The sequence below is a fragment of the Lycorma delicatula genome, chromosome 9 (assembly GCF_047948215.1).
Source record: "Lycorma delicatula isolate Av1 chromosome 9, ASM4794821v1, whole genome shotgun sequence".
NCBI classification, from domain to species: Eukaryota; Metazoa; Arthropoda; class Insecta; order Hemiptera; family Fulgoridae; genus Lycorma; species Lycorma delicatula.
Window position 1 is genome coordinate 56,708,721 of NC_134463.1, and position 23,967 is coordinate 56,732,687.

Genomic DNA, 23,967 nt, shown 5'->3' on the forward strand with positions numbered 1-23,967 from the left:
CCACTCTTCTTTCGCTAGTTTGCACTTCCTGTTTATAATATTTCTAAATTGTTAATAGTAACTTTTACTTTCTTCTTCACTAGCATTCTGATATTTTCTACATTCATCCATCAGCTGCAATATATCCTCTGACATCCAAGGTTTTTATCAGTTCTCTGTATTCTGCTTAATTTCGCTTCTGCTGATTTAAGAATTTCCTTTTTAAAATTCTTTCATTCTTCTTCTATATTTCCTACCTTATGTTTTTTTACTCAGACTTCTTGCGATGTCCTCCTCAAAAATCTTTTTTACCTCCTCTTCCTCAAGCTTCTCTAAATTCCACTGATTCATCTGACACCTTTTCTTCAGGTTTTTAAACCCCAATCTACATTTAATTATCACTAAATTATGGTTGCTATCAATATCTGCTCCAGGGTAAGCTTTGCAGTTGACAAGTTGATTTCTAAATCTTTGCTTAACCATGATATAATCCATGTGATATCTTGCAGTATCACATGGCTTTATCCATGTGTATATTCTTCCATTATGATTTTTAAATTGGGTGTTGCCAATTACTAAATTATACTTTATGGAAAACTTTACTTTATGTGGAAAACTCTATAAGTCAGTCTTTCATTCCTTTTGCCTGCCCATATTCACCCACAATGTTTCCTTCCTTGCCTTTTCTGATGTTTGCATTCCAATCTCCAACTATTATTAAATTTTCATCCCCCTTTATGTGTTTAATTGCTTTGTCAATTTCTTTGTATACACACTCTACCTCATCATTATCATCATGGCCACTTGTAGGCATATAGAAGTTAACAGTTGTTGGCTTAGGTTTTGATTTAATCCTTATTATATAATGATTCTATTGCTATGCATTTTGAAATACTTTACTCTCTTTCCTATATTTTTCCTTCATTATAAAACCTACTCCTGCCTGTCCTTTATTTGAAGCTGAATTAATTATTCTAAAATCACCTGACCAAAAGTTGTTTTTCTCTTCCCACTGAGCCTTGCTAATTCCTACTACATCTACATTTTACCTATCCATTCCCCTGTTTAAATTTTCTAACCTACCAACTGTTTTTAGATTTCTCACATTCCACGCTCCGACTCGTAGAATGTTATTTTTTAATTTTCTGGTGATCCCTTAGTACTCCCCACCTGGAGATCCAAACAGGGGACTAGTTTACCTCTGGAATATTTTACCATGGAAGGCGCCTCCATCTTTGTACTTGAAAATGCAGAGTTGCATTTTCTTGGAAAAAAACAGCTGTAGTTTTCCATGTACTCAGAAGATTGAGTGATGTTGATATGGCCATTTAAGTCCTCCTGTTCCTTAACAACTACTAAATGAGCTGCTGTCCTCTTTCAGGAATCATTTCTTAGTCTGGCTCTCAACAGGTACCTTTCTGATGTGGTTGCACCTTCGGCCCAGCTACTGTGTATCACTCAGTACTCAAGCCCCCTCACAATCGGCAAGGTCCCATAATTCAGAGAGAAATATATATTGTATTTAATGTGAGGCAAATACTGCCTCACATTAAATAAAAATGAGTCACCAATAAATATTAGTGTTAGGAAGGTTTTTCAAGCAGGGATTAATTGAAGAAGAGGCAAAGGCTATACTCATTCAACTGTTTTTGTTAACTCATGCTATTATAAAGTATTTCCGCGATACAATCAGATTTGTGCGTTTTTTTTTTTGTTTTTTTTTAATAGAATCCATAGAAAATTTTTTTACACCAGGAATAAATTTGTCAAGGCATATTTTAAAGGAAAAAATTTACTTTTTTATAAATTTATTATTAATAACAATACTTCATTAATTGAGTTTAAAATAATAACAAATGAATTAAACAATATTTTTACAGTCTGAACCAGTTCTAGTAAAAAAATATATATGTATAGAAGTAAATAACTGGCATTATCCCCTTTGTGTAATTATTTTCATCATCCTAATCACTGTTGCTGTTGGTATCTCAGTTTGGTCATTCTCTTTTAGATATTAATATCCGAAAAATGGATCAAAAATAATTAATGAAACTTACAACAATACAAAAAAGTTATAATAATATGTTCAGAATTTAAAAAATAAAGAAAAGAAAAAATGCAAGCAATTTTATTAATAATAGAAAATAAAACATCATAAAGTTAGAATCATTAAATATGCCTTTTTTTTCTCCCTACTTCCCCGGGCCGGGTATCCATTCAAGTATGCGCAGCCCGGGAAAGTGTCCTTTAAAATCAAAGGAGGCCTCCCCACCCGCCGGCTGTACGTCCGACACAGCAGGTCAGCCTTCCTGGTTGGATCTTTTGTTTTAATGTGCCTGTCTCAAGCCCCCCCCGACAGAGAACCAGGCCCGACAAAGCCGTCCCTAGCCCCCGCCGAGGGAACCGGGTCTCTGTCTTTTAATTACCCAGTTGTTATGATCCCCAAACGAAGGAATGATCTTCTCCTCATAGTTGCTTGCCTTAATGAACATATTAAACTACTAATTACCACGGGGCCTCAATGGCCTCTTAAAAGGGCTACATCATCTTTAGCCTTTAGCACTATCTTGGCAAACTCCTCCATTTTGTTCCAATTGTCAGTGGATCGCAGGAGAAAAAGAAGCAGATTCTCCGGATTTAATTCTTGCAGCCCTGCACGTCGTCTATGTATAGTCCATCTATTGCAGTAGAACAGAGTATGTTCGGCAGTATCCGAATCCTGGCAGAACATGCAAATAGGTGCTGGTCTTCTACCAAATCGATGTAAATAATATTCGAAGCTACCGTGCCCAGAAAGTATTTGAGTAAGATAATAACCAATCTCCCCGTGTCCTCTATCAAGCCACATGCCCAAGTCGGGTATCAATCTCCTGGTCCATGTAGCTTTAGTGGAAAGATTCCATCTGTCCTGCCATATGCGCCTGATGTTGGCTTGGGCTTCTTGTTTTGGCATGCCACGATACCTAAGTGATCGCTCTTTAACTAAGAGGTCGATAGGGGGAACCGATGATAATACACAAGCCGCATCGTAAGAGATGGTGCGGTATGCAGAAGTGATGTTTATAAGAGCTTGCCTATGCAGAGTTCTAAGTCTTGTGACATTTCTTGCAACACAAAGTGCTTTTTCCCATATAGGTGCAGCATACAATAATACAGAGGTTAAAGTTGAGGCAATGACCCGCCGCCTAGATGCACGTGGAGCTTCATGTTCAGCCAACAATCTTGTTAAAGCCTTTGTGGTATTCTCGACCTCTTTACATTTCTGTGCGAGATGAGGACTAAACTTTAGAGCTGGGTCTATAATGACACCAAGATATTTTGTTACTGCCACACGGTCTAGTCTACGATCGCCCACGCGGAGATTTAGGTCTCTGAGTCGCCTTCTTCCAGCCAGAAAAATATAGTGGCATTTATCTAAAGACAAGGATAGTTGGTCGGTCGGTCCGAGAGCCAGTTGTTAACCAATGTTAGCACTTCATTACCGGCAACTTCAAGGTCACGTTCAGTTTTGGCTTCAATAAATATAGCCAAATCATCGGCATAAGCAACTATTTACGAGCCTTCAGGTAATCTTAGTCTGAGTATTCCATCAATTATTATTATTATTCCATCAATTAAATATGCCTGCCATGTACATATTACAGAAGGAACCTATATTTAAAAACTTGTTAATAACTGTGAAAAACTCAGCACACTTTTAAATTAATAAATAAAATGATGAAGAGTAATGAGAAAATATTGTTTTTTTATTTTATTTAAAAAAAAAATTTAAGATTAATATTTACAGACTAGTGCTATTGCATACAATCAATGTTTATCTACTCAGGTCTGTTGAAACTGAATCTTATATTTTTTTTTATATTTATAATTTTCAGATCGGGAATACAAATTTTCCAGCTAAACTAATTGCTGAAAATATAAAAGCAGTAGCAGATGCAATTGATGATAAAAAATTACCTGGTGGTTGGAAAAATGTACGTTTACTCAGCATAAAGACTGCAAAGAGTGCTGCTTTTCCAGTTTACTTATCAAATGGTATATTCATATTATAATTATCTTTTGCGGTAATTTAAAATAGTTGATCACATGTTTCATAATATTTTGTACCATATCATCCATTTATATCATGTTGTAAAGAAGTACACAGGACCTTTGCAGGTTTTAAGGCAACCATTCATTCCATGGTGTGATTAATTAAAAACAAATTTAATGAGGCTATATTATAAATAAAATAAGTAGTCATATTACAAATCTCTTCTTTATGGTACATATTGTTTTTATCTACAGCACTTCTTGATTGTTTTATATTAATATTTAACTGATTGTTTGACTAGAATCGTATAAACATCAAAAATCTTTACACCCATGATTATTAGCACCCCAAAGTGATTTGTTTTTACAAGGATGAAACTAATTGCTTTTCTGATGATGCAAAAATTGCACTTTCTTGGCAATCGTTTAGAGATATGGATAAAGGAATTTTTTTAAATTTGTTAGAAAACAAGGTTAAATTATTACAAAGTATCAGCATTGGTTATTTATGTTTTCTGAACAAAAAAAATGACAAAAATTGATTTATCATATAAAAAATAAGCTAACAATAGATTGTAAGGCCAACAATGGATTGGTTATGAAAAAAACAGCTTCTTAAAGGTTTTTTGTCATTAGCAGATTTTAAAAAAATACATTAACATTGATTTCACTGTCTCTTCATCTTAGAGGTTTGATTTTTACTTTCATTATTTGAAATTTTCTTAATATTGGCACTAAATATTTTTTATTTAACCTTCTCAATTGGAATTTTAATTCAGGATTTTATCTGAAGAAAAAAGCATGTATCTTTAAAAATAATACTAGATTGACATCCGTATTTGTCAAAATTAAATTGCAATTTAACTTTTATGTATTATATTTTATAACTATTGTTTTTAATGTTACTAGATTATTTAATTTATGTTCCAGGGTTAAAAAAACCATTGCATAAGTAAATGAATAAGGACTTTTTTAAGCTTTTATGAATGCATTGGCATACCTGAAATTTCAGTTGTAGATTCATAGACCCAAAGAGCACTAAATCTATAGTGAAATAAGAATAATAACTAAATGTAAAAATGTTTGTAAGCAGAAATGGAAATGTTACAAGGAAGATTTTAGCTAAAATCGCAGAAATGTTCGTATTCAATAGTCTTTGCAGTGGGATTATAATATTACATTTTTAATTGTATTTAATTTATAGTAATTTTGCTTGTACAAACTTGATTTGATAAGTGTACATAAACATTAGTTTTCATGGTGTGCTCTTATAAAGTATGAAATGCAGGTAAGAGTTATTCAACAAACAGTTCCTGTCTGAACATGTCACCAATACTGTTGTCATCTTCCTTTTCTCTTCTCCTTGTTAATTTAATTAAAATGTCCGAGTAGGAGGTATGTTAAAGTGTTACATAGCAAATTAAATTAATTAATCAAGGAATCATTCCATATTATATTTATACATGACTTAAAAAGTAATTATGAGATTATTATGCCTATCAGGCCTGAGTGTATAAATAGTCCATGTTATTCAGAGAGTCAGGAAAGAGTTGAAAATGAAATGCTTGCTTCATATTCCAAACTGCAGTAAAGTAAAATAGCAGACTGAAGTTGATAATTGGTATTGTGTTTTACTTAATCTAAATTTTTTATTATTATTTAACAGGTACATTACTTAACAATTAACTTCTTGTTATCATGTAAGACTTTTTATTAAATTACCATAATTTTAATCATTATTTTCTGCATTTAGGCAGTCACATCTACATGAATGGACATGTTCCAAATTAAAAAAAAAAAAAATTTTCTTTCAGAAATGAAATACTATCTTAATTTGGATATTTTGTAAATTTAACTTTAATGTTGCAGTGTCACCAAATGATATTGAAACACCTGTTATGAAACCTGTTAGACCAAGAATGTCTGAACCTGTCTTTGGTGAACTAAGTACTGTTGATGATGCTACAGTAAAAGTCAGTCCCGACGGTATAGTAACAGTTGTTAAAAAGGAACGAAAAAGAAACAATAAGAAAAACCAACAAGATATTTCTGATATTAAAAAGAATGTTTCTATGGAAGTTGAAGAAGAAGATGATGATGATGATGAAGAAGATGAAGAGGAGAATAAAGATGAATCTGATGAAGAAACATCTGATTTTGAAATTAATGATGATGATGATGATGATGATGATGATGATGATGATGATGATGATGATGATGATCATCATCATCCACCTTCACTGAATAATGTTAGTGTACTGTAATTACTCAATTTGTATTATGTTTGCCTTACTACCGAACAATATAACAGATTGCATTAGATTTTTAATTTTTTAAATATAATTCAAATATATTTTGAATTATATTTTGAATATAATTCAAAATATAGCATGAAATTTTAAGGAAAATGTTTTTTAAATAGTGGTAAATTAAGTCATTTTTAAGCACCATTACATAAAATTTGTTAAAAACAAATATACACTGAAACAAAAAAGTTTTTTTGTAAGTATTTAGTTTTTGTTACAATTTACTTTAAAATAGATCATTTCTTAATGTGAAGATTAAGCTTGGTTTATGAACTCAGCGACCACCCATACTAACATCTGTTTTGTCTTCTTAACTCATTTACAGAACCAACTAACTACTATGTGTATTTGTATTTTAATAGTATATTTTTTTTTAATTTAAATTATCTTAATTTAAAATATTAATTTAAAAAAATCTGTTAGGTAAAAAGATATGAAAAAAAATGTAATTCCTTTCTCATATATTTTATTTAGATGCTGTTAACATTATTATTTTACAATGATAATATTTTGTGGATAGTGATTTATTCAAACTGTTAACTGTAGATTTTTTTTAAGAAAATTAAAATTTATAGTTTCATAAAACGATAAAAGATCAAAATTGAAAGTCCCAACATAATAAATTTGACAATCTGAATTTGAAAAAAAAAATTATTTTTGAATGAGTACAAGAAATATTTTCATCTTCCGAAGGTTTTTTCCTAAGAAATCATTATATTAACAATATAGGATACTTAAAATTTATACAAAGAAATTTATTTTACTTGGTCTAAATTTACTGTCGTAATATATATATATAAATTGTTAACACCTTACATTGTTATATGGTTCAGCTTTGATTTTCATAACCATTTGATATAATTTATAGTGATGAATTACAAAAATAAAAGAAATTCAAAATCTGATAGCATTTCGGTCTTTTCATTTTATTCTATGAAATATTAAATGTATTGTAAAAGATAAAGTAAAACAAGTTCTAGATAATTCTTTGTTCTCTGGAATAAAGAGCTAAGGAACTCATCTTTTTGTACAATAACTTAATGTTCATTTTCTCTTCAACTCCCACTTAGGAAGTAAAGGATCTTGATGATGCTGGGGCTTGTGTGCTCCACTGGTCCTGAGAGCTATGCTGGCAGTAGCTTAGCTATTGGTAGGACCTTCCACTCTTGGTTAGGGGCCAGAGTAAGAATTACTTCACAGAAGTGTCTTCTGTGGAGAAACCAAACTCTTGATTTTTTTTTTAATACACTGTACTCTCGTGGGAAACGGAAGGTTCCCTACACTAGTATCAATTATTCTGGGAGTTAACATAATCACTTAGATGAAACCATATCATGTTACTTAGAAATGTTTCCAAGATCTTAATATTGCCATAAAAAAACACAAACCATTTGCTGTAATCGATTCTTTTTCAATGATTGGATTCCCAGTTCTGGCACGATTTGACTATAGTACAGGTGTAATTTTAATTTCTTTGTGGCTTTGCAAACACTTTGGTTAGATATTCAAATCTGTTGAGATAGTCTTCTTATTGACTTTTGAGGGGATCACTTTGACAAAAGCATGAACATGTCTAGAGAGTCATTTAAAACTGTAACAACTCGGCTGTTTTTGTTCATCTACACTACCAGTTTTTCTAAAACGAGTGATTATGCTTAAAGTTTTAAGTTATTGGATATTTGTAATTGAGGAAGAGCTACAGCAAATTCTAAATTTTTTCTGGCACTTTAAAAACATTTGCAGTTTAAAATATAACTGAGAGAAAGGGAGAGGTAATTTAATTATGTGCATGTAAATGATCCCATCAAGTATTATCACCCCATCCATCAACATTAGTGTCAATCTAAAAGTAAATTTCACACTTCAGTGGATTAATGAATTCAAGGTTGCCTAACTTTTCACTTAACTGTATAATGTACAATATGGATGTGCCTTGAAGATTCTTAAAATAAACAATTATTCCAGTCCACAAAAACGATGGAAGATTACAGGTCAGTTAGTTTTTGATTTCCCATTTAGCAGATATTCTTTGTGAATTTGCATGCTATGTCAGTAAGTAGATGGTCAATCTAGTACCTAATAAGTGATTTTAATGTATAATTGGTTATTTTATTTATTACTTAAAACCGTTTGTCTATCTTCACTTTTGAGGTAACATAATTAGATGTAATATTTTAATTTATAATAATTTTTCAAAAAGTTAAAAATATAGAGAAATCTATAACAGGGTTAACTGTTTTACTCCTCCCTTCCAGTTTACCATTTAAAATTTTGCCAGTAGAAATCAGAGTACAATTTTTGTTTATTTAGCAAGTGGAAGAATTATGTGTAGGTAATACAATCTGTAATTTTATCCTTTATACATAAAATGATTTGGTGAATGTATAAGACCTAAGTGGTACTCCTTAAAAAAGTTATATTCCCTTCAACTGTAGATTCAGGATGTATGTATGTGTATAAATGAACAAGAAAGTGTGTGGAACTTCATAGATTTTAAATGAATCCCTCTTTTAAGCATTAGTGAGCATTTTTCTAATTGGACTCTGACAATGATTTCATTAATTTTTATGATTCTGATGATCAAAATAAAATGTAAGAGTAGAGTTAAAATTCAGGTTAATATAATATTATTTTAACTTTGTTCACTCTTGTACAAAATATAAACCGTAGAAAATTGCTCTATAGTTTCAAGGGACCATGTAGCCTTTACAATTAGAAATAAAATGAAATAATCACTCAAGGAATGCAATCATAAACACATTGTCCTATGATTATAAATTAAACCACACTGTGTTTTATATCAGACAAGTAGCATACAAAATCTAATGAAAATGTATTAGCACTTCATAACAACATAGTCACAACATTTGCCGACCACTTCATATATCCAAATTTTAAATCCACAGACATTAACAAATGCAACATTCTAGTAATATCATCATGAAAAGCATCATTAAGACTCAGACATATTGAAAAAACAATTACCAAATAACAATTTATGAAATGTGTAGACACATATTTAGACTGTATTTAACAATATATTTTCCTAAGTCAAGATACTGACTGACAGCTGATGTCAGAGTGAGCAATAGTCACAGAAGTGATTGAAAAACTTATTTATGTTATTTAAATTTGGCTCACATTGGCATTAAATATTTAATAGTTTTAAATCATTTTTATCACTGTCATGGACAAAAACATCCCAAAATTTTTGTTATATCCAAAACATCTGTTAATGTCCACTTGCAAATAAACAACAAATTATTATCATCATGTGCATTTCTATATGTTCATAAATTTAATAATCTATACATATGTTAGTAACTATTTATCTTTTTTCATTGTTTTATTTCAAATACCATTCATATTGCAATGCAATTATTTAATATGTGTATTCTAATTAGTGGGCTGTATGTATCTTTTACCCATGTTCAGTTAATAGATAAGCACAAGAGTTACAGTTGGTAAAAACAAAAGAAGCAAAATTAATTTTTTTAAATATTAGATACAGAAAAAACTTATTTCTTTGTTATTTACCTTAATAATTCAATTCTTCAATAAGGCGACTTCTAAATCTGTATACAGTAATTTAAAACATTTTTTTCCATTATTAGTATTGTTTTAATTCGGTTAACAATAAGGGATTATTATTATGGTATTTATAATTTTGTGTGAATAAGTAAACTAATTTTCAAGCATGCAAATTTTTATTTTTACTATTTATTGTTAATATTTTAATTTTTCCGATTATTGATTTTTATTGTTTTTTTTCCAAGAAATCAGTCCGAAAAGCATCATCTGTTAATGTCACTTCTGTACAAAAAAATTTAAAAAGGAATGACAGTAATGAAGATAATAGTGATGATGACGATGAAAGTGATGAAAATGATGATGATGAAAGTGATGATGTAGGGGCAAAAGCAGAAGAAGAGTATTTAAAAGAAATGGAGAATGAATGGTCCACAGCATCTGATGATGAGGAAAATGAGGATGAAGAAGAAACACAAATTAAAGTATTAATTTATTTCAATTATCTTTTTATGTTTAGCAAATGTTATTCCAATGACATTTTTTGCTCTTATTGAAATTTTATGAACCATTTGATGTTAAATGTAGATTTTTATACCACATTTTAGTCTGTTCTATTGTTGTAGAGTTTCAGTTTATATGAAGATGTGTAGGAATTGAAAATTTTACATAAGACGTATCTGCTTTTCTTAACATTGCAATTTCAACATTCCCAGGCTGTTATTAAAAGATTATGTTAAAAAATGAGTGAGTAAGATTAATTATAGCCTTATTTCTTGGGTAAGTTTAAAACAAAGTCAACAATTTCAATGAAGCGGTTTTAAACAATTTTGTTTTTGTATTTTTCCTCACTGAAGATTGATTTCACATTGAACTATTCTCTTTAACAGCACTTTAATATTACACGAAATATAAACCACCAAAACACAGTAATTAGATGAGTTAAAAACTTTATTAATTTCCATTTATCAATTTTCATGATATTCGCATGTTCAGTTGGTATTAAATTATATAACTAATTTAAAATATGATTCTTTTAGTGATTTATCTTTTATTTTAAATTGTATTATGAATGTATGTGTAAATCTTACTCTCCAGTACTGCACAACAAAATGTAATTATAGAATTCAATACTAATAGAAGATGCAGGTACATGAAAATAGATTATTGAAAATTAATGCAGTAAGTTTAACTTAACTAATTACTGTTTTGGTGGTTTATATTTCATGTAATATTAAATTTTATTAATACAGTTGTCAATATGTTAATGGATTATTTGAATTTTCAAAAAATATATTAGTCAACTATGAGAAGAGCTGGTAAAAAATTCAAAAGCAAAGAAGAATTGTCATTAAAATTGGCAGAAATCTCTGCTTTATGTAAGTTTTGAATGCAGTGCTCACCTGTACTCGTGTTTGGAGCAATTACTTAACGTGGATAAGTTTGCAGCAGTTTTAATTTAACCTGTTAATGTCTGATTTAATCTTTGGTAACACTTACTTTTTTTAGTATAAATATCCTTTCATTATGTTATTTTCACTACAAAAGTGGTCTTTATATTATTTATTGAAGCCATATGTAAACATTAGTGCCAAAAGTCAGTGGATGCTGCTTGGCATCGCTAGGTGCTTATACTGCCTTGCGGGGCTTGAGCAGAAATTGCCGCCGTATGACACCGCTAGGTGCCTCATTGTTTTTGTTTAGAATTTAATGTAAAACTAAAAATGTGGAATTTTTATTCTTTAATATTGTATTTTTTTTTTATAAAATTTTCTACAAAACTTTTTAAAAGATTTACAATATGGCAAAATTTTCACATTTGTCATTTGCAACAGTCTATGTTGTTTACAGTATGAATTACTGATTTATTGACAGAAACCGATACCTTCTCATGTATATCTTCACCTGTACACAAGTTCATTTTTCATTTCAGAACTTGTTTCCCAGTATCACGTTAACCTGGCAGTATATTGTAACTAGACAAAATTAGTATACCAAGAAAATAAAAGGATTCGGGCTATTTGTAAAAAGGGTTTAATGGTTAGGCTCAGTTACTAATACATTTAGGACCTAATCATCAAAAATAATTTGAAAATATCACATGGAGACATTCGCTATATTTTGTATAATTAATTTGTGGAAGAACTTACATGTTTGTCCAATTTTTTTTTTTTTTACATGGTGATGCTTTAGCCTACTAGAAAGACAGGATGTTGAAGCAATACTTCTGTCATTATTACGACTTGAACAAGAAGGGCTATCTGAATCATTACTATGATGTTGACTAACAGGTATGTTATCAAGTACAAAACCAATAGATTCATCAGCTTCAATTCTCCGCGAATCAGAAAAAATTACTTCTCCAGCAAGTAGCTGATGTTTGCTCAAGTTATTTATCAGCTGAATTTTCATCTGAATGTACCGTGGGATCAGGTTGTTCAATAAATATAGATTCATCAGAAGTAATAAGAACTTCATCTTCTAGTATCATCAGTATTTCATTCATGTTCAGAGTCCTGAAAACCGCCATTGTGAATCAGTTTCACATATACTGTTTTATAAAAAAAATAATGATAAAAAAGTTATTTTGTGAATAATCTATGAAAACTTTTCCCAGATATCTTTAAATGTTAACGTTATGGTAGAAATATTCGAAAACTCACTTTACAAGTTGTATTGCTGTAGTATTTTTGTTTGTTATTAGACATTTGAATTATATGTCTAAAAATTATAATGATTATAAAAACTAAAATAACTAACTAATAAATCAACATTGGGCAAATCAGCAGCATAGATGCTTAGTGGTGCTGCTTTGACCCCTGCTATGTTTAGTTACAGTTAATAAAATAACTATTCGGATTATAGAAAAACTAAAATGTCATATGATTTTTCGATCACTAACCAAAGTAATAATACATTTGGCAAAGAGAAATTATAAGACAAAAAATTTCATTACCTTGATGGATTTTCTATAATAATTGAAGTTCAACACAGTCACCAAAATGAAACCTTCATACTAGCTTGTGTATTCAAAATAGTAATGGTTGTACCCACTGTTAGTAACCTTACAAAGCATTAAAATCATATTTTACTGACAGCACTTCCGAAATTAAGACTCATAAAGAACAAAGAATTGCAGGTGCCGTTTGGCACTCCAAGATGTTAATCTGTTTGAGTTGGGTGTGGATGTTCTTGCTGAGAGGTGGTGGTATATCTAACTCCCCAATTTTCATTGTTTTTAGTGGGTTTTTTTTAATGATTTTTTTATCGATATGTAGTGTGGAATTATACTGGACACGGCTGAGTCCATTGTTCATGTAACTTTCTGCTCTTCTCTGCCGTGTCCACAAGCACTCAAAGGCATTATACTAGCTGGGTTATATATTTCCTGATTAATTTGAAGTGAGTAATTTACTTAATACTGTAAAAAAATCTATCAGTCAAGTCGTGGTTTACTTCATTACTGACTGAAATACCCATTAATCAAATGGCCAGTAACTGAATGAATGTTTTTTATTTCAATAAGGAAATGACCTATGTTACATGACGGATTAGATAATAAATAAAGACTTCAAAAATCTTTTGTTGAAATTAATCTACGATATAGCAAGCATTCAGTAATGAAGTCACAACATACATTTAGTGGAAGTGGTTTAAAGATGGTAGAGTCGTTGGATGATGACAAATGAAACGGGAGGCCATCAACAGCTCGAAAACATTGTGAAAGTGCATGTGCTCCTGTTTGAACAACCTCATCTTACCCTTCGGGCCACAGCAGAAGAACTAAACTTGTGTCAATAAAGACACATATGTGCAATTCTAACAGAAGAAATGAACTGCTGGAAGGTGTGGTCTTGTTTCGTTCCACACTTCTTGACTGAAGAAAAAAGCAGGTGCATCTTTCTTATGTGCAAGACTTTGTTGAAACTGCCGATAGTATCCTGAATTTTTTGCAAACAATTCTAACTGGGGATGACAGCTGAAGCTTCATGTATCATTTGCAAAGCGTCAATCTACTGCTTAGTTGAGTCCTGGAGCACAAAAACTGCAAAAGTCAGCAGCAAAAATCAAGAGTGAAAACGATGTTGATTGAATTCTTAGATTCAAAGAGTCTAATTCATCATGAATTTATCCCAACTGGTCAAACCATGAATTCTAAATTTTATTTCGAAGTAATGAAATGCGTCGAATCCAGCCTGAGTACCAGGATCCTGGCAGTTGGACTCTCTTGTATGACATTGCCGCGGCTCACATGGCAACAGTTTTAACATGTTATTACGCCGCAAATCAAATCACTGTCTTATCCCACTCGGCTTGGCTCCAGTAGACTATTTTCTGTTCCCAAAACTCAAGTTGAAGATGAAAGGTCGCTTTTTTGACTACATTCAAACCATCCAAAGAGCTTACACTGAGCAGTTAAAGGCGATCCCACAAAGTGATTTCTCCTGAGTGTTTGACGGGCTCTACTGGTGCTGCAAGTAGTGTATAACTAGAGAAGGGTTTTATGTAGAGGGCTGATGGGAGTAAATTTGTTTATCTTTAAATCTTTATTTTTGTTTAGGAACTTTTCAGACATACTGTATATGAAGCGAGTTTTTGTACTTCAAAATCATTGGTGGTAGAAGTAGTAGTAGTAATAGTAATAGGAGAAAAATGTAATATTAGTAAGCTGTTGGACAGCTGAGATGAAAATAGCAACTTAGTAATTTTTTATAATTGTTAATTGTATTTAGAAAAAGATAAGTTATTTTAAAATTTAATTTTTTTACAAATGAAATGTTTTACTTTCTTCCTATACAAAGCTTTGCACCTCCAATATCACCATATCCCTTCCCATTCCTCTACTGATGACCCACCCGACAACAGACCACCATTCAAGAGCAAACGCTCCACTTGCACCTATGCTATATTCATTACATGGCAACATCTAGAAAACAAATCAGAATTAAGAAAATACTGCCCAGTGTGTTATGACAAAATAAAAATAAGAAAGGACCTCACTTTTAAAAGACATTTTTTTAATATAGTATAAATCTTTTTGTCACAGAAAACTGCCAAACTTCAAACTGGAAAGAAACCTGTTATGGGAAACAATAAACAAAATATTGCAACTCAACAAGAAAAGAAGGTACATATAAACTGCTTATTTCTTCTTTTGATTAACTGTTAGTTCATGGATTACCTAAGCATGTTTGTTGTTAATAATAATAATTACAATACTCTAAAAATAATACTCACTCAAAAACTATAAGTTATTGCAAAAATAATAGGATTATAAAAGTTATATACAGATAGTACAATGAAAAGGTGATTTAAATGTAATGAAATTAAAACTTATGTTTCCATATTTTTATTGACTACCAAAAAGCTATTTATTATGTGTTTTTTATAACTGTAACTTCCTCTTGATGGCATCCATGTTCATGAATGTACATTCGTGAATGTTGATGATGACTGTTTTAGTTATAATAGATTTGAAATTATGCAGGTGTTGGTCATGCGACTCTCATCTTGTCCCACCCCACCAATCATATTCTGCAGCAGTCCAGAGCGCGTATACATCACCATATCCATAATTTACTATTCATTAGAAATCTAATAAGCTCACACAAAAATTAGTATTCTCAGTGTAGATAACTGAATCACAAAAATTGAAATCAAATTTTTCAATAACCACACGAGATATTTTACGTACACAATAAGATTATGTCATTGTAAAAAATTGGAAGTTTGCAAGTGTTGTAACTACTTGTCACCTACAGACGCAAATGTTTTGTTAAATAAAAAACTGGCATAATTATCATTTATGTTATTCAGTTTATTTTAAATAGTCTATGTTTACTATTTCAAGATATTACATCATGTTTGTCACCTTATAGGTAACTTTTGTTTTGTAATACAGTTTCGATCACTTAAGTTTATGGTTTTATATCAGTCAGAAGGGTAGTTTCTTTTGTTGATCAAGTTGTGAAAGTTATGTTATTTTAATTATGTAAGTGTGAAAGTTAAAATGGCAGCAAACAGTCTTCAACTTCGGAACCAATCTAAAAGAACGATTTATAGGATATATAATTATTTAAAAGAACTGCATAGCAAACCTAATGCTACTATGAAGGAGGTCTTTAATGCAAAGCAGGAAGTTACCGCAACCATGTATGCCAAAAAAATCCTCTTCTTTGTTTGCAATATTTATTGCAAACAAAAGAGGATTTTTTTGTTAAAGATTTTGTACTCTGTAAGGATACAGCTTATTGTTACAAAGTATCCTCCACACCATACTTTGGGAAACTTTGATTCGCCAGGAAAGATATCATGTACTAACACCTGGATTGCATTGATTAGCCTTGTTAATGGTTCCACAATATCAACATTGATGATGGGTAGAATGGCCAGGGTGAATACTAATGCTGGGAAGTGTACTTGTTTTTCATAGCGTATTGAAAGTCCACTGACTGTTTTAGGATTTGGAACTCTGCAGTTAGGAAAACATCTTATATTCTGTAACAGCAGCAGTTGTGTTTCCATCACACGCCCGAAGATAAATATCATGTTGGTGTATTCCTCAGCCGTAAATAACAAAGGTATTGCAATTAAAACAAACACTCTTAAACTACACTGTACAGCAACAATTCACAGCAGTAATGCAAAACATGCAATGCCTGATGATACAACATAAAGAGCTTGCTGGCCAGCTGATTTCTGTGACGCCAACTTACAAAATCATAATTTCTCAAATTTTCAATTTGACAGTGAATTCAAGAGAGATGCATAAACTTTATTATGTGTACATTAGTAATGTTTTTTTTATTTTATCTTAAATACAACACTTTTTTGTATTACTGCTCTTTGTAGGAAATCAAACATGCTTTGTACATGTAATCCCTTCATTTTCATATGGTAATTGTTGGTGATCTGTTTTTTATTGGGCTTTTTTACTTCAATTTTCTCAGAATTAAATTCTCCCCAAGTTTTGATAATAAATTTATGCATTTATTTAACAAATATTTTGTATTATAAACATTAAAAAAGGTGTTTTTAGACAACAAATTTTTGTTTTATCTGATATGAAAATTACTGGAAATATGATTCTGGAATCTGTTTTTTCAATTTTTCAGATTCAAAACTCATAAGAAACCATCAATTTTATTCCTTGATTTGGGTTCCTAAAATTTCAGTATGGTTTTATTTTACTCTTTGCCCAGGAATCGGAGTTAAATTTTTTTTTGGATAGCGGCAGTAACACAAGTTAAATTACCCTGTATTTATGCAATCATTTATGGCATTTGTAATGACTCATTTTGATCTTTTTTGAATCATCTATCTTCTTTAGTTGCATATAGTAAGTAGTATATTTAATACATGAAAAATAAAACATTTATCTTAATAATTATTATTTTTGTTAGTTTTTCTTAAAATTTGAATGTTCGTTATACTAATATATTTGTGTTTTCAGAGAAAATTATCAGTGGAAAATAATACATCTCCTTTTAAGAAGAACAGAACTGAAAACGTCATGGTTAGTAGTTGTTTTAAAATCTACATTCTTATTTTATAATTTTATCTCATTATTTTATCTTGCATATCTTATAAAAAGTAGTAGTCTTTTAGAAATTGAAATCAGTCAATTGATTGACTTCAGTTGAAGTCCTTTAATTGCTAAAACTCCTTAGATGAGATAACGTTACCAAAGTTTTTCATCATGGATTTTCTGAAATTAACAATCCCAGCCAGTTCCATTTAACTATAAGAGTAGGTAATTCATTAAACAGTTGAAATCTTTTGCCTGTAGAAGTTGTGATTATATGTATTAGCTAGATTTTTCTCTGAAATATGTATGAAGAAAGAAGGGGGTCAAACATTTTGTACATATGTTATAAAATGTTGCAAAACTCTTATCTATTAGATGTTTGAACGAAGTTTCTTTTGTCAGTAGTTTGTTACTCATTAAAGTTTGTTTGATTAACAGCTGGCACCGCTAAGTCAAAAACAATTTCTGATTAGTGTTATTTCAACAATTCAATAGTTTTCTTTAGTATTCTTTAATGTTTTTTCAAACTTAATGGCCAAAATCAAACATCAGTTGAAATCACATTCATTGATCAGATCAGTTCTAGACATTATACTTATACATTTTAAAATGTTTATTGAAGTAGCAGCGACTATAATAAAAATTTAAGGTCTGACTTCTGTTTGTTGGCTAGAAAAAATCTCCAAAGGAAACATTTGCAATATTTGTTAAAGAAGTAATGTCATAGTTGCATTAAGACAGTCGTAGTGGAATTAATAGTTTAACCAGATGATTGAATAAACATTGCAGAGTTAGCAAAAATATTTGGTTACCTCAATATGTGCTTATCAGATTAAAATCTTTTTTACAGTTAATGTTTTTTTTTAATGTTACTGTTTACAGTAAGATGGCAGAAGTGAATGTAAGTGAAGAGTGCAAATTTTTTTTTTATTACTGTAAACAGTATGTAAGTCTTGAATATTCTGTTCTGACCCAGTGAACAAGAATAAAAGGTGTCAAGCTCATTGGCAAAAGTTTATATATTTAATGAATTTAGTTTTGAATCTTTAATATGGTAGATGTAATGAAAATAAGGGTATTGAGTTCAGAAAGATATTTTACTAGCACAGGTTCAATTTACTTCATTTTGTATATAGCTGTGCTTTATCTATATTTAATCTTGTGATATTCTCTTTGTTTGCTTTTGTACTACTTATATTATTTACTTTTTCCATAATTTTCACATGTTTTATTGTACTATTAGTCTAAATTGTGTTTGAATGAAAATACTTAGAAAATTTATTAAAGTATATTAAATTTATTATTGTGGAAAATTAAATCTGAAGAATATATTAACAGGAATTTAATAAACAATATATAAAGTTCTTTATAACTTCAATTATATCCATTTTTCAAAAACTTCAAAATGTTTTTGCTTTATTCAATGGCCAAAGGGCTGGCAAATATCATATTGATTTGGTCAAATTAGAAGTACCATATCTGTATCAGTCTGAGAACTTTCCAAATGACTGGTACTTTTCTTTGGGATAATACCAGTTCCCTTGGCACTGTACAGTTCTGTTTAAACTTTGACTAGTATGTCTAGCCTCTTTTACATGTGCTTTGTTATATTAAGAAAATAAGTTCCCTATATTGAGATATGTTTGTACTGTCGTTGAAAATATAAAAGTAAAGTTTAAAGGAAGTTTAAGTATTTAATACTATAAACTTAGTAGGAGTGATTTGTTTAATTAAGTTTGTGTATTTTTTTAAATTATACACACATGAATGTATAAATATACTTACCCTTTCATAAAAGTCCCAGCAGACTTAGTTTAGGAACATTTTATTTATAAAAATTGTGTTTATATGCACAAATAATGCACACATGAATGTACTTACAGGCCCTATACTTTCAATATCTCTATGATGTTGAAAATGAAAATCAAATAAGTTTTCTGATGGCCTCAGTAGATTTAACTCTCTTTTTTCACTTAAGATAGTATTTTTGGTGTTTAAAGACTCGGTCAAGTAATGATCTGAGTACATAGTCTAATTAAAGTTAGATATGGGAAGAGTTTTTGTCTGAAACCTTCATTGTTAGAGGAAGGCGCAGGGATCCCACTTCTGCGAATCTTAATTTGCTAGTTAAGGGTTTTAAGTTATGGTAGGTGGTCGTGATTAGAAGAGGCCATATGAAGACAATAATGTTGTATAAACATACTGATGAAAATGTCTGCCCAAGCATTTGGATCAGTTACATCTTGACAGAGTCCAAATTGATGACTGATGTGTTGTCAGATTTAGAGGGTCAAAGACAACTTTCAATAAAGCCTATCAGGGCTAGGAATAGAGGAGGTGGTGTGACCAGGATCGTCTCAAAATGAGTTCTTTCCTGTGGGAGTCAGGATGAATTAAAATAGATTATCCTTAAAGGTTTGAAATAAATCTTTGTTTTTATTAATTTTACTCCTTTTCAATAAACATCTTTAATAGATAGTGTCATTTTTTAGTACTATAATTAAATTAATTATTGGGTACTTTTTAAAACTCATTCCACTGTGGTAATGGGGCAGAGATATCACTTTTTAAATGTTACCAAAATAATCCTAAAAGAATTTGAAATTTCATGAAAGTAAATGATAAGGTTGATATTTTTATATATGTTTTTTTTACAACTGTGTAGCTTGAACTTTCCTGTCAGCTATTTAATTATTTGATGAAATTGTGAATTCCAGTACAGTTGATATATGGTTAATATTTCTTATTGTATATGGGAAGGGTAGAACCACCTTGCTGCTTGTGCTTGATTACCTAAAATTAATTCTTGGCATTACTTCTTTACTAAACAGCTGATATTTCTTTAACTTACTTTTTCAGGGTACTAACAGAGACTAATTTTAAATCTTTGTTTTAACATTGCTACCATTTCTCTTTTTACACTTGTAAAATGAAGTGGTAACAAATATTATGTCTCGGAACATTATATTTAAAATTGAATTGATATTGAATGTTATTTTTAACAGATATGTGTGATGTTCATCTTTTGGACAGAGTGGACAGTTTCTTTTAAATTATCTTGTTACAACTATCTGACCATGTTTCAGTTAATATTAATTAATAGAAGTAGTTTTTCTTTTTTTCAGAAGTACAAGAATCAGAATGATAATGTAATTACTAAGAAAGGGAAAGGAACATTTGACACTACTCTTCGTGAAGTAAGTTCACTTTTATATTTAATGAAATTACTCATATTTTATTACACATGAAAATAAAATTTATTTAGTGTAAATTATTGTTTATTATATGGTTGAAATAGTGGTAATCACAATAAAAATAGTAAAAATATACATATAAAGATATAACATTTATAAATTAAAGAGATGAGTTAACCATCTGTGCTTAGATGTAGCTTAAAACATATTAAACATAAAATAATTTGAATCGCTGGGGAAATAAGTATTATTGGAACTATTTATATTTACTGAGAGTAATTATGAAAGCTGTCCTTAGTGGTCATACATGGAATAGTTTTTAGCCTACTGAAGATCAGTGTAATGATTTGTAGTTGCCCATTTACACCTTTTGTAGTACAACATAAGCTTTGATATCAGCATTGTAATGAGAGGCTCATCAAATGATTGAATAATTCTAGAAAAACTGTTGGGGCCGATGTTGATGTGAATATTGATTTTTATTAAAAAATCAGCTGTATTCTGATCTAAATTTCTGCAGTTCCATATGACTCATGTAACTTTCCTTCAAAAGAAATCGTCACTTATCAAATAGACATCCAAATTTTATTTTTATTTTTTTATAATTTATAACAGAAGCCATTAGTTTCTTTCTTTACCTTTTAATGTACATATTAAAAAGAATTTTGATGAGATGAATGAAGTGAATTTTCTAAATGTTTTCTGACTTTCAAACTACAGTTTAACAAGGGTTTGAAGATCATATACCTACCATCTTTGCTGGTAAAAAAAAAAATCAGCTGCCAGTATTCCCATCGCAAACACTGCTACACTGGTTTGAATAGCTAACGTAGTAGAGGTCACTGATAGATAACAGCTGCTGTGACTACCAGGTGTCTGTTTCATGCTGTTTTAAATGATTGAAAATCTCAGGTATCACATGCCCAGTCACAATGGCCCTGGATTAAAGAAAATACCATGTTTTTGACAATTTCTTGGAATGATAAATCACAAGCAAAGATTTGATCAAATTATTGTGTATGAAGGTAAGGAGGTGTCCTTTTCATACAAAACACAGAGACAGCCAATGTCAAACACAGGATTATTTAATAATGTGAAATAATAACAATAACATGAGATATTAAAATTCTGGAATCCCAAAAAAAAAGCTTTTAAGGATTTTGTTAAAATATACTAAAGAAAAGATTTTGAACACAGTAAAAATAAAAGCCCTGTAAAACACTAAAAGTAAACATATTTTTATGAAAGTCTTATAAGATACCTAAAATTAGCTAGTAGTAGGTAGGATTAATCCTTTTTTGTTTGATCATAATTCTTCAGACTATTCTTTCCATTTGAAAGACATTTTTTATGCATAATTATAATTGTATTCAGAAAATTTTACAAATCTAGTATTTCATATGTGATTCTAATCGATAGTCTGTAGTATTGCAAGATAAAAATTGCAGGATTATATTTTTATTTTTTTGGCTTGATTTTAATAACATGTACTTTTTATAAATTTCATAATTCCAAGTAATATTTTCATTATTACAAATTCTATAATGTATTAATTTTTTTTTAATGAACATACATAGCTGAAGTGGAAGTGTAAATCAGTGTAGACAATGTCAATATGTTTTTAATTATTCCACAAATATTATTTTAGCCAAAGATACTAGGTACAAGCCTATTGTACTATAAGTAAAAAAAAAAAAATAGGTATACCTATTACACTTTATACTCTAGTGCTATTTTGATATTTCTGTGTTAAATTTTTCTCTTTTTAGACGTGGGCCACAAAGCAGAAACAACCTTCTACATCAACAAATCAACAAGATGTTAAAAAGAAAAAAAAGAAAAAATCAAAGAAATTTAATAAACATCAGAGAAAAGCTAACATTAAAATGAAGAAGGCAAAGAAAAATTAAAATACTTGAATTTTTTCTTTATTAATGTTAAACATTTTGTTTTTTTTAGATTTACGATCTAGATCCTGTTTTTATATAGAATTATAAAAAGATTTATTACTGAAATACTGTGTTTTTTTTACCAGATTTTTACCCATTGCTGTTTTTTTTTTAAACTTGAAAATTCAATACTGTGAGGTTAATGGTATTGGCGATTCACATTCTGATGTTCATTTCAGTAGAAGTTTGGTAGAAACGGAATTGCTCTTTTGTGGTCAAATAAAATGATGATAGAGCATGTGAAGATTATTTTTATTTTTTTATAACAAAAAAAACAGCAGTCAGTTGTGCATTGTATATTTGAGTGCATTATATGCTTACTCATACTTATGATCTGGTGTGATTTCTGGCAGGCAGTTAGGTTTCATCTTGAGGTTGAACATGTCCTTTCAAGATCTCCTATTCTTTAATACCCTTTAATAAAAATAAGCATTTTTTATATTTCTCTTCCTCATTTGTTGTATAGATTGTAGCATTTTAAATGTTAAGGAAAAAGGATACATATCTGTTTTAAAAGTTTCTCACCCAGTTCACCAGTCTTAAATTGTTTTGAATTAATGTAACTATTTTAGTTATTTTATATTATTTCTCTTTTAATCTGATCATCTTAATAAGATTATTTGTGGAATCTTTCTCTTAACTTCATATTTTATTTAAATAAATGCAATTTTTGTGATTCATTGATATTTTATTTCTTATAATTTAAAACCAATAAAATAAAATTCATATTAATATTTATAAAATAAAAAAAATGTTAAACTAAAAAAAAGTATTTCAAGGTAGGCTAAGAGATACGCAACTTTAAAATTATCATAATTTAGAAATAACAAATTTGATGTTTCATTTTTTGTACCCAAAGTAGATCTGTAGGCCTAATTTGGCTGAAATAAGTTTGCCATAAAGTCTTTGTAGTTCTTGGTTGTAGCTGCAGGGCTTTATTTTTCTTACAGCCCAGCATAATAGTTTATTTCTAAGATTTTAAAAAAATGATACTTAACTTAATTTTAGCTTTACTTACATCTTCAGTATTTTTGAAACCTGCTATCATGGAAGACTTTAAATAACTGTTTATTATAACAAAAAAAAACTGATATAATATATGAATTCTATATTTTATAGTAATTGAGTTTGTGGGTATCTGATCAAACAGGATGGTGCTGAGAAACAGGAATCTTTGAATTTGATGTTGGCAGCCCTGTAGGAGTACCATAAATGGGAAAAGATGTTAAACTGTAGAGCAGTAATAGACATTTAGTTTTGATGGAGCAGTGAAATGGTATAGAGCGTGCAGTTGCCGTAAGGGCTTTTTACAGACATGGTGACAGTGTAATAGCTGCACAAAGGGTATTTCGGCAACACTATGAGATTCTGCCCTGCAGTCAAGTTCCTTTTTCACATGCAATCAAAGCTTGGGTTCATAACTTTGAAGAGACTGGTTCAACTTTGAAAAA

The 23,967-nt window shown here is 30.0% G+C and overlaps 1 protein-coding gene across 2 annotated transcripts in view; it reads left to right on the forward strand.

The window, feature by feature from the left end:
- Positions 1–22,582, forward strand: part of LOC142330064 (uncharacterized) — a 43,098-nt gene extending 20,516 nt beyond the window's left edge. Inside the window, exons 6-12 of one of the 2 annotated variants that reach the window (XR_012757671.1) lie at positions 3,855–4,014; positions 5,881–6,260; positions 10,094–10,330; positions 14,893–14,973; positions 17,299–17,361; positions 20,483–20,570; positions 22,337–22,473. Coding sequence is in view for 1 of the 2 variants with exons in the window: in XM_075375097.1 (XP_075231212.1) it covers positions 3,855–4,014; positions 5,881–6,260; positions 10,094–10,330; positions 14,893–14,973; positions 17,299–17,361; positions 20,499–20,570; positions 22,337–22,477 (1,134 nt within the window). In the remaining variant the exon portion in view is untranslated. Of the gene's footprint in view, positions 1–3,854; positions 4,015–5,880; positions 6,261–10,093; positions 10,331–14,892; positions 14,974–17,298; positions 17,362–20,482; positions 20,571–22,336 lie in introns of both variants that reach the window. The other variant, XM_075375097.1, reaches the window with a different exon arrangement.
- Positions 22,583–23,967: the final 1,385 nt, after the last annotated feature.